Below are 12,368 nucleotides of genomic sequence, written 5' to 3'. Positions count from 1 at the left end.
CATCCCCAATTCCTAATTAATCCATAGCATGGTTTAGAAACCAACCTCATCACTCTCTTTTGAACACACTTTTCCACAACATTTCTAAAATGCAGCAAGAAGGCTGATGTGATCATGACTATAAAACTGAGACCATATCAAGTATCAGATATTACCTGGGACTCTCACCTTTGCCTTCTGGACTAAATATGTGTGATGAATTGGGCCTTTTTAGGGCTTTCTCATTTTAGGGCAAATCACAAACTATTTCCAATTTATATCTAGAACCGCATTGTCAAACTCAAAAAAAAAAAAAAGCACTAATTGGTCGGCTGCATATTGGCTTAGAAAACCACATAGTATCATTATCTATATTCTGTCATATTTTTATTTATTTCATTAAATATTTCCCAGTTACATTTATTTATTTGAAACTTAAATACAAAATAGGAAAAGAAAAAATGTGCACCGTAGAATATGAGAGGATTCAAAATATGAGACAATAAATTTCCACTTCAAAAAAACCCTATATAATATGTACTACCCATTCCCAGTTACATTTTTAATCTAATTCTAATTACACTCAGGAGAATAGAATTTCAGGAACTTGGTATCTTGAGAGGTAGTTTCAGCTTTGAAAAGAGATTCCATATGGTCTTCCCAGGTGACAAAGATGATTATCTAGGAAAGCTGAGGATGTTTGGGAGTGATATCCCTAAGCTTTAGAGTTTGACATTTTTAATGAATAAGTTTAGGAAGCTCTTGGATCCTAGTTCCGCCCCTTTGACCAAGACAATACAAAAGACTGGAAACTAAGGGGCAGCCCTACAGAAATTAAGGGGCCTGAAACAAAAAAAAAGAAATTAAGCAATTGGTCCCTCTGTACAGGCTCCTTATTACTTTCACTCCATGTCTCAACAGCTCCTAAGCCCAAGAGGCAGAGACTGGATATAGTCAAGAAGCTGACCTTTGGACAAGAGGAAGAACCAATCTATCCTGACTCCCCTCCCAAAGATATCACCCCACCCCTTTCTCCTGAGGACCATCAAGAGGCATGGAATAACAGGTAGGTGTGAATGTAGCCAGGTGGCTACCATGCAAAAACAGCAAGGTATTTGTTAAGCATCTACTATATGTCTGGCACTGTGTCCAAAACTGAGGATGCTGGTGGGTTGGTAGGTAGTTGTCCTTCCTCCTTGAAGAGAAACAAAATGACATCATTATGTTGGAGTTGAGATACGGTGTGTCTGACTGGTCCATCAGACTAATGCAAGCTTGAAAGGATCTACCACGGGTTGGGCACAAATAGTCCATTTGGAATAGAGATATCTCTAAATTTGCACATCTCACATTTCTTTTGAACTACTGTGATTCTGTTTTGCTCATAAAACATAGCTCTAGGGATGCAAAAAGAGAATCCCTATCCTTATGAAGCTTACAGTCTAATGGAGGAGACAACAGGCAAATATATACACCCCCCCCCCCACCTCTGAGAGGTAGTTTCAGCTTTGAAAAGAGGTTCCATAAGGTCTTCTATGAAGCAAAGGTGTGTGTGTGTGTGTGTGTGTGTGTGTGTGTGTGTGTGTGTGTGTGTGTGTGTGTGTGTGTGTATAAAGAGAGAGGGAGAGGTTTTAACCTATATATAAGTTAAAACAGGAAATAATTAACAGAGGGAAAACATGTTTGTGATATGGAAAGAGCACAAGATTTATAGTCAGCAGCTCTAAACTCTGAATTTGGCTTAATATAATCACTTTGTGCCTCAGTTTCCTCTTTCATATTTTTGATATTTGCCATAGGATGAGATGATGAGTGTGAAAGATAGGAAGCATCATTAAACAGTGCTGATCTTGGAGTCAGAAGACTGAATTCAAGTTACTGCTTCAATACTTAGTATCTGTATAACCTTGAATATAATCCATAATCTTTTGAACACATTTCCTCATTTTAACAGTAGGAACAATAATGTTTGTCCTACTGACCTCATGAGATTCTTGGGATGAAGCTCTTTGTAAATCTTAAAGTGTTATATAAGTTAATTATTGATAATATTAAATATATTATTAATAAGTAGGTCATTCTCATTTTTTAGAAGAAAGTAGAACCTAAAGTAGAAAAGTGATTTGCCTGATCAATTAGTGATAGAACTTTAGTTTGCAATCCTATCCAATTCTTAGTACAGTGCTCATTCCACTGTACAAAATTGGGAAGTTTTGTCACTGTACCGTCAGACTTGCTCATCAGTATTTGTGCTTGTTCCCCGTGGATGCTATAGAGACTTGGACAAGCTTTTGGACCAAGGGCCCCTGGACATCAGTGATGTGGGTTTCCTACAGATGACACCGTCTCCTTCTCGGGACAAGAAATTAATTCTAAAACGTCCCCCAGTCCTGGAGGAATATATCAATGTGACCTCCACTGATGGCACCAGGGTCTACATGGCGGTAAAAGATGATCCCTTGGGAGTAGGAGTGAAGGTAAGAGGGACTGGAGGGTTGGCTGAGCCTTCAGTGTTCTGTGTTCTACCCCTTGTGATTATAGGCCCTGCCTTCAAGCAGCTTATCATATAAATAAAAAAGTAGTCTATTCTTCTTGCAATGTGGGATACATGAAACTGAGTAGTATCTCCTAAGACAAAAAGGGTAAGTTGGATGATGATGAGGAAGAAGAGGAAAGAAGGAAGAGGAGGAAGGAAGAAGAAGAAAGGAAGAGGAGAAGAAGAATTAGTCTGATGGTCCCATGTATTGGGCTAGTACTCAGTTCTGGTATTTTAGGTTCAATTTGGAATGAAATAAGACACTTAAAAGTCATCCAACAGTCCAGAAAAGGAGATTTATTTAGTCATAGCATTAAAAGGATATCCATCAAGTATACAACTCTCAGCTTGGGTACACACAGCACTCCCAACACACACTCACCTTCATATTGAAAGGGTCTGGTCAAGACATTGGAACGTCAGTCAGGTGTGAAGGGCTTTCACTCCATTTTGATGTGTCCTTATTTATGTACATTATACTTTATATTTATACCCTTATATTTGTATATATTTTATATGTATGCCTTTATGGATTTATTTGGGATGTCTTATATTTGTGCTCTTAGGTGACCAGGAGGCTTCACTGACACGGGGCTTTTTGAATTTTAGTCTTCTAGTCCAGTCAAGTCTAGGAGCCAGCTTCCTTGGATTTTAGAAAAAGAATTAGCTTAGACCTACATAGCAAAGTGACAATGAGTAGAAACCCGGCCAATTACACCCCAGTTGTTAAGTCTTGGAATTATCCTAAAACTTTAAAGCTGAAGATATCTTAGAAATTAGTTCATTTGGGCACTCACAGCTATCTATTGCCTGGTATTATACTGGCTGCTCCATTTAAATGTGCCTGCCTTTATACAACAGGTAAAGTTTTTCTGAAAAGTTGTATATAAATTGAAACCCAATTTAAAATTAACCAGGATAGCTCATGATTTAAAGGAACATTCTTGTCTTAGGGAAGGAAGGGTTCTTGTGTAAAATTAAGTACTTTGTTCATACTAGTTTATCTTAGTAAGTTTGGATTTTTGCCCAACTATATGGCCTAATTAATTCCTGGATAAGAAAAGAATTTGAGCTATCTGTGGAGCCTGCTTAAATAAGATTTGACCTGTCTTATCATTAGTCCTAGAGACTGCCTACATTTTCAATCCTTACCCATCACAGTGGCTTCCAAAATTCTGCTGTTAAGAGGATCATTCTTTTAGTCCTATTTAAATACAAATGGTCAGAAGCAGTGTTAATTAAACCCTTGATCTCATTCCCATCTATAGATATTTGAATTATCATTCATTTCCTCTTTACAAGACCAGGTATACTACTGGGAGGTGTGTGTGTGGGGGGAGAGTATGGATAATTGTGGAGGGAAAGGACATCTAGTGGAGAACACAGAGAGGAGACCTGGAGTTTGCCCCTGGGAAGGGGTTTTACAAAAGTGCTGTATCTACATACCTTGTTTCCCTCAGCTATCCCAGTGTGATGCTGCCTGGCGTGGACATGGGCAACTCCATTTGCTGGGTATGCCCTTTTCTTACCTGAAGGAGCAGGTTGCTGATGAGGTAAGGCTCCATGTCTAGAGGTTCTTTGTGCTTGGGGACTCCTGGTTGGAGGAGGGAGAAAGATTGATGAAGCCTGATGAAAAAACAAAAGCAAAGCACTAGATCTGAAGTTCCAAGTTGTTTTTTTCTCTTCTCTTCTCTTCTCTTCTCCTCTCTTCTCTTCTCTTCTCTTCTCTTCTCTTCTCTTCTCTTCTCTTCTCTTCTCTTCTCTTCTCTTCTCTTCTCTTCTCTTCTCTTCTTTTCTCTTCTCTTCTCTTCTCTTTTTATTGTTGTTTTGTTTCACATTTCTAACATAACCAAGTCAGCCTCTCCAAGCCGGTTTTCTCATTTGTAAAATGGGGAAGATAATAATAACTTTTTAAGTTACTAATATTTAAAATGACTTTTCTTATATCACTGAACTGGGATGAAGGGAACACTTTGTAAATACTCATACAGGCTATTGAAATGGAAATTTATTTGTAATTTTGATGTAGCTATCCTCTCATTCTCTCTCCATGTGCTTGCAAAGTATAACAATGAGAGGCATTGAGGCATTTTTTTTTTTTTTTTTTTTTGTCTAAGGAATCAGAGAAAAGATTAGAATCAAAGTTTCCCAATTCCTAACCAGATCCACTTTCTATAAAATAGTCTGTATTCAACGAAACTTTGAAAAATCTAGCTTGAAATTTGAAACGTGAATTTTTTGTTAAACCTACAAAATATGTTTTTCTTGCAGGTCTTAAAGCATAATGTAATCCTAATTTCGTATGGTAGAGAAATATCTAGATATATCATCAAGGGAGCTGGGTTTGAATCTATCACTTAATGTCTATATATATATAGCCATATATGTCTATATAAAACAATACAATTTATTATTTATATGTTTATATAAAAATAACTATACACACACACACACAGTCTATATATCTGTTGGCAAATCATTTTGTCTCTGTGGACCTCACTCCATCTCTAATGAGAGGGTGAGATTATATGATGTATAAGATATTTTCCAGCCCTGATTTTGTGATTCCTCTCATCTGTTTGTTTGCAGCGTAGGCGGAAGGTTCTGGAAGCTTCACAAAAACTGACTGAGATGCTTAACAGGTGAGTTTATTCACTTTTCTTCCTGTTTTCTCTAGGGCAGCTAGGTAGCACAGTGAATAGAGCACCAGGTCTGGAGTTAGAAGGACTTGAATTCAAGTCCATTCTCAGATACTTACCAGCTATGTGACTCTGCAAGTCACTTACCATGTTTGTCTCAGTTTCTTCATCTGTAAAATGATCTGGGGAAGGAAATGGCAAAACACTTGAGTGTCTTTGTCAAGAAAATACCAAACAGATCACAGAGAGTCAGATGTGAAATGACTGAACAACAGTAACTGGCTTATCTGGGAAAGACTTTGCTTCCCAAGACCCTTGGCCTTCTGTGGATTTTACACTACTGACACTGGTTCTAAAGTCCCCTTTGTTTGTTGCTTCCCCAGAAGGAAGTACCCTCCTGTTCATGTGAGGGTATTAGCCCAAATCTGAGTCCTGTAGATAATCTCACCAACTAACCAAATTCATGCTCTGGTCAATGTGTGAGAAAGTGTAGATAGCTTACTATAGTACATTCCCACTACTCTAGTAGTATCTAGCATCTGGCCCTTATCCTACTGTGAGACAGTTAAGTCATGATAGATTTTAGAGAAGAAGGGCACTTTAGAAATCATCTTTGAAATCATCCATCTGTCTCCTTTTACAGATAAGATTGCTCTTAGTCATACATACTGTAAATATCAGAAGTGAGATTTGAATTCAGGTTCTCTGACTCAAAATCCAGCAACTTTTAGTCTAAATTGTACCAGAATTCTCTATTTGCATACAATATGATGAGCTACATTAAAGAATCTGAGATGGAAACTGAATGTAAATCAAAATGTACAAGGTTCACTTTTTAAAAAATTTTCTTCTATTTTTTTTTTTTTCTCTTGGGGGTTTTCTTTTTTGTTGTGATTTTTCTCTCCCTACATGATTCATAAAGAAATGTGTATTTTAAAAATTAATATGCATGTATAATAAGAAAAAAAAAGAATTCTAGAAATCAATGAACAAATTAATCACAACAGATTCCTTCAATAGAAAGACATACAATGAAACACACCAAAGTCCTCAAATTTTTTCACTAGTGCTAACAAGACCCTTCAAGAAGAGATTTTTTTTTTTTTTTTTCCTGAAACAATTGGGATTAAGTGACTTGCCCAGGGTCATACAGCTAGGAAGTATTAAGTGTCTGACTGTGAAGTCCTGACTTCAGGGCTGTTGCTTTATTCACTGCATCATCTAGCTGCCCCTGGGATTTTTTTTTTAAATAATAGCTTAAATAATAGTTTTTTTATTTTAAAAATATATACAAAGATAGCCTTCAACGTCCACTCCTGCAAAACCCTGTGTTCCAAATTTTTCTCTTTTCTTTTCCCTTACTTCCTCCCCTAGACAGCCATCAATGCAATATATGTTAAATATGTGCAATTCCTCTATATGTACCTCCACATTTATCATGCTATACAAGAAAAATCAAACCAAAAAGGGGAAAAAAAAAGAAAAAAAAGCAAGCAAATAACAACAAAAAAGGTGAAAACAACATGTTGTGCTCCACCTTCAGCCCCCATAGTCCTTTGTCTGGAGTCAGATGACTCCATCTATCACAAATCCATGAAATGGGCCTGAATCACTCTATTGCCAAAAAGAGTCAGGAAGAGATTTAAAAAAAAAAAAAATTTCATTCACAATAAAAATTAACTTCTCTTCAAGAACTCAGGATTTAGGTGAATAGAGTTAGAAAACAAGCTGTACAGCAAAATAGGAAAGCTTAAATAATCAGAGTGATGGTCATTGTTCATGGTTGGGTAGTGATGAAAATGACAATATTATATACACTAGTGTATAGCTCTAGTGACACGCCATATGTTACCAGTGAGGGAAAACCTGCATCCCTATGCAGTAAGTAGGAGGCAGTGTGGATGTAGAGCTGGGAACGCTCTAGAGCTGGGACGCTTGGCTGTTTGATGCTCACCTGTTGGTATTATGTTGGTTTTCAGGCACCAAGGGGCCAGTGAACCTGAAGGGGAGACCCCAGAAATGGGGGATGGTGTCAGTAGAGCCAGAGGGATGGAAGAAGAAGAGGAGAAAGAAAATCAAGACTCTTCCCACAACACAGCCTCTGGGTCGACTTATTCACCCCCAGGCACTACAGGGAGTTGCTCAGTGATGATGTGAGTTTGTATTCCAAGAAGCAGAATTGGTTTCTTCATCACAAAAATTGTGTGCATGTTGGGAGCTTAGGGGTAGAAGTAGAAAACAAATTTAATTAATGTCTTGCTAGTTCTAGGAATATTATCGATAGAATGATGGCCACTGGGCTTGGAGGGAATTGAAAGGTGGATGTTTAACAGGTTAAAGGAAAAGCTACTGATAAATCCAGATGGCTGAAGGAGATTTGATGATAGCCATGGATAGAGCTGGAGAGGACCTTGTTTAAACCCCTCATTTTTTAGATGAAACTTGGGTCCTGAGCAATTCCGCAACTTGTCTGTGGTCACACAGCAAGACAGTGGCAGAGCCAGTTAAAGCAATCTAGTTGTTGTTAGTGGTAAATATTTCCTTCAAAATAATTGAAATGCACAATGAAAGGGCATTCTGGTGAACTGCCCTGATTGGAGAAGCCAGCTTTTGGGGTTCTTTGTGAAATTTAATTTTTCTCCTGGCAGCCAAGAGCAAGAGAAATCAAACAGTGACTTCTCTGGAAGCAGAGATTGGCAGTACTCAAATCATTTGGCTTGGAAACAGCACTGCAGAGAGTCCGAATTCATCTTTATCACTAATTGACTATGTGAGCTCTCTGGACCTCAGTTTTCCCATCTGTAAAATTAAGGGTTGGATTAGGTGATCTCTAACAGCAGCTGAGTAGCTCCATAGTGCACAGAACTCTGAACCTGGGTCAGGAAAAATCATCTTCCTGAATTTAAATTTGATATTTCCCAGCTATGTGATCCTGAGCAAGTCACTTAAACCTGTTTGCCTCAGTCTCCTCAGCTATAAAATTAGCTAGAATAGGAAATGTCAAACCACTCTAATAGCTTTGGCAAGAAAACCCCCAAATAGAGTCATGAAGATTTAGGAATGATGTTCCAATAGACTTGTGATGGAGAGAGCCATCTGCATCCAGAACTGAGTGTGGATCACAACATAGTATTTTCACTATTTTTGTTGTAATTTGCTTGCTTTTTTTTTCTTTCTCAATTTCTTCCTATTTGATCTGATTTTTTTTGTGTAGCATAGTTACTATGGAAATAAATATAGAAGAATTGCACATATTTAACATACATTGGATTACTTGCCATTTAGGGGAGGGGAAGGAAGGAAGTAAAAAAATTTGAAACACAAGGTTTTGTAAGGATGAATGTTTAAAACTATCTATGCATATGTTTCAAAAATAAAAAGCTTTTTTTTTTTTTTTTTTTTAGAAAAAGTTAGGAATGACTGAATAACAAAACTGTCTACACTTTGCCCGTGAATTGACAATTTCCCCAGTAGTGTCTCTTTCTCTGCCACTCATGAAAATGTCCACTCTCCCCAACAGTACACCAACCGCTGTCTTCTAAAGTGGCTCAAGCTATGGGACGTGGTGGTGTTTGGCAGAGAGAAGGTCGCCAAGAAACCAAAACTGAATTCTGAGCAGCCATCAGTCCGAGGTCCCTCTAAACAAGGCAGAGAGCCCCAGAAGTGGAAGACCAAAGAGCAGATAATGGAGGAGATCTTGGATGCTGAGTTGGATCAGAACAACAGGCCCAAATACAAGGTGAGGGGCTCAGCAGGCCCAAGATTCAACCTCTCTAATTCTCATTCCATTAATTCTTCATCCAAATCTGTGACTATTTGGACAGAAGCTAAGGCAAAATCTATCTTTTATGTTTATTGTGTATTTAATTGGGTAAGATTTGGGAAGAGATCTTTTGCATTTTAAGGGGGGGAATACTTTAAACAAGCAATATAATAATGAGGATAAATTCTGTTCCCTCATGCTTGTAAAGGGCTTTGCTCACAACAATCCAGCTAAGAAGGTTGTGCTGGTCTCATTGTCCCGGCTTTAGAGATGAGCAAATCGAGGCCCAAAGAAATAAATTGAGTTGCCTCAAGTCACAAAACTTAAATGGCAGAGACACTGAGTCCAGGTTTCCCAATTCCCCGTCCTCTGCTCTTTCCATTTATAAGTCCATCTTGGACTTGAAACTTTATTAGGGAAGACAAAATTCACAGACAAAACCCAAACAGAAAACTATACTTTGTGATATTTTATCAAGCACTGAGCTGTGTGGTGCTGATTATGTTTTTTAAGAGTCAAAAAAAGGGGGGATATGGTGGGGTGGGATTTAGTCAAGGAGGATTTCATGCCCTCATAGGCTTTCAGGGCATTTTTCTGTCTTCTCTTGACTACAGGTAGCCCTTCTATGTGGCCCACCGGGGCTGGGAAAAACCACCCTGGCACACGTGATTGCCAGACATGCTGGGTACAGTGTGGTGGAGATGAATGCCAGGTGAGTATAGTAGGGGCAAGAGATTTCAAGGGAGGAAATCTCTAGCAGGTAAATTTTGAAACTAGGAAAATGTACTTTAAGAAGAAAAAAGAGAACTTACATGATTGACAATATTGGACTTTGGGTCAAGAACCCTGAGTTCAAATCCTGCATAGTACACTTCCCAGAGTGAGCACAACCTCATCTTATTCATTTGTGAAGTGAGGATACTAATAGTATCTACCTCTCAGGGTTGTTGTAAAGATCAAATGACATAGCATAAATAAAGCACTTTGTTAACCTTGAAGTGTTAGGTGAATGTTAGTTATTATTACTATTATTTACAACAAGCCTCTGAGAGAGATTGTGAAAGTATCATTATATATATACTTCAGAGTTGAGGAAACCAAGGATTACAATGCTTTGCTACTAATAAGTAGGCCTATAGATCTAGACTTTTTAACTCTCAAGTCCAATGCGGGTTTTTTTTCCCCCATGACCTGGGCTATCAACAGGAAGAGACCTATATTGGAGACAAGAAGGCTTTCTTAAATGTCCACCTTATATTGTATAGTCATTCTTGGCCTTAAGGCAGGGGATTGCTTTGTATGACCTTCTGAGGTCTCCTCCCAACTCATAATTTTTTTTTTTTTAATGACCCTATGTAGGGAATTTTTTTTATAATAATAGCTTTTTATTTTCAAAATACATGCAAAGATAGTTTTCAACATTTACCCTTGCAAAACCTTGTATTCCAAATTTTTCTCCCTTTCTTCCTCTAGACCAGTGGTCCTCAAACTTTTTAAATAGGGGGCCAGTTCACTGTCTCTCAGACTGTTGGAGGGCCGGACTATAGTAAAAACAAAAGCTCACACTCTGTCTCTGCCCTTCAGCCCATTTGCCATAACCCTGCGGGCCGCATAAACATCCTCAGCGGGCCACATCTTGGCCCGAGGGCCGTAGTTTGAGAACCTCTGCTCTAGCCCCTTGCCCTAGGCAGCAAGTAATTCTTTACTGCTCTGATGGGCTTTGGGCTGGTTCTATTTCAGTGATGACCGTAGTCCTGAGGTCTTCAAGACTCGCATCGAAGCAGCCACACAGATGGAGTCGGTTTTGGGAGCCAAGGGGAAGCCCAACTGCTTGATCATCGATGAAATAGATGGTGCGCCCACGGTATGCTTGAGTTTGAAAGAGCTTTTAGGCTACTATACAATCAGATCTTGGCTCTCCACAGGCCCTCCACCATGATGTGGGTACAGACTCTCGGATCATTACACTGTGGTGCTCATGGGGCCAAAGTCATGGGCTCTATCCCTATATAGGCCAGTGAACTTCAGTCAGAGACAACAGCAGTTTGATCCATCCCCATCAGCTGTTCTCAGATATTGCCAGGCAGAGGGAATGTCTGAATTGATTAGTAAAAATTATTTAAAATGTATTTTACCCCCGTACCAAGATAATAGCTAAGTGATGCATTGGATGGAGCCAGAATCAGAAAGATTCATTCCTGAATTCAAATCTGGCCTCTCACACTAATTAGCGGTGTGATTTTAGGCAAATCACTTAACTCTGTTTGCCTCAGTTTTCTCATATGTAAAATAAAAAATAAAAAAAGGGAGAAGGAAATGACAAGTCACTCCAGTGTCTTTGCCAAGAAAACCCCAAATGAACTAAACAGGTTTGAAAAATGAACAATAATTTTTTTTAAGTGCCAGCTGCTCTTCTCACATAAAGTGGGACATAATATATATATATGTATACATATATATATATATATATATATATATATATATATATATATATATATATTTTTTTTTTTTTTTTTTTTTAAGAAGGACAAATTTGTCATTTTATAGGCCCACCTATTTATATGCTGTGGTACACATCCATGCCCAAACTTTGGCCCTCTACTGATGAATGGAACACATGAGAGTAAGAAAAGATTTAGACCTGAACTTTGGAGACTTCATAACAAAGAGAATATGGGCCAGAAAAATCAGGAGAGGTTTCCTGGAGGACAAGGAGAAGCTTGAGCTAAGCCTTTAAAAAGTGGTAAAATTGGAAGAATAAGAATGAGGACCCAGGAAAGCCGTGGGAATAAAATTTCCCAACTTTACTGTGTTTCTCCTTAGACCAGAAGCCTCTTATCTCCCAGGGCACCAAGGTTAGAATTGCATCCCTTCTTCCAGAACTCATCCAAACCATCCATGGAACTTGCCCACTTGGACATACCAAACCAGTCTGTAACCCAGCCTCATTCCTTATCAGTCAGGAAGTCTCTTGGCTGAACATTAAGTTGGCTGGGACTCACTTGTATGTTTTTAATCTGCTAATTCACTTTTCCTTCCCTGTCTCTACTGTGAGACAAACACTATCAAGTAAAAATCACAGTTTTCTCACCACTTCAAAGAGCAGACAAATTAACGTTTAGATTACTGCAGAGTTCATAAGGGGGAAGTGTACACAGCTCAGATTTAGGCCTAAAGGGGCCCAGATCTGTACAATTTACAATTTTTTGTTGTTACTGCACTTCTTCCTTTTTTCCCACCCATTGGTGGTATCTTTTTAAGTGGGATAGGGATGGCGTAGACACTAATATATATTGGAGTCAGCTCATTAAGACTCTCAAGGGTTAATTGCTAAATTTTCAGTATAAGCATTTATTATCTCAGAAAATCCTACATATCAGGGCCTGACTTACTGTTTTGTTAATTGGAAAAAATGTTAACAATACAGATTAAATTTAAGTGTCTTGTGTGT

The 12,368-nt window shown here is 38.4% G+C and overlaps 1 protein-coding gene across 1 annotated transcript in view; it reads left to right on the top strand.

Annotated features, from left to right (window-relative positions):
* Positions 1-12,368, top strand: part of CHTF18 (chromosome transmission fidelity factor 18) — a 54,973-nt gene that overhangs the window by 2,697 nt on the left and 39,908 nt on the right. The window contains 9 exon segments of the mRNA XM_074279724.1: positions 901-1,045; positions 2,255-2,456; positions 3,976-4,068; positions 5,105-5,157; positions 7,134-7,242; positions 7,245-7,307; positions 8,675-8,893; positions 9,532-9,629; positions 10,658-10,781. Of these exon segments, the coding sequence (XP_074135825.1) occupies positions 901-1,045; positions 2,255-2,456; positions 3,976-4,068; positions 5,105-5,157; positions 7,134-7,242; positions 7,245-7,307; positions 8,675-8,893; positions 9,532-9,629; positions 10,658-10,781 (1,106 nt within the window).

Source organism: Sminthopsis crassicaudata, chromosome 1, assembly GCF_048593235.1.
Source record: "Sminthopsis crassicaudata isolate SCR6 chromosome 1, ASM4859323v1, whole genome shotgun sequence".
NCBI lineage: Eukaryota > Metazoa > Chordata > Mammalia > Dasyuromorphia > Dasyuridae > Sminthopsis > Sminthopsis crassicaudata.
The sequence above is the reverse complement of the archived record's forward strand: the minus strand, read 5'-3'. Positions and strand labels throughout refer to the sequence as shown.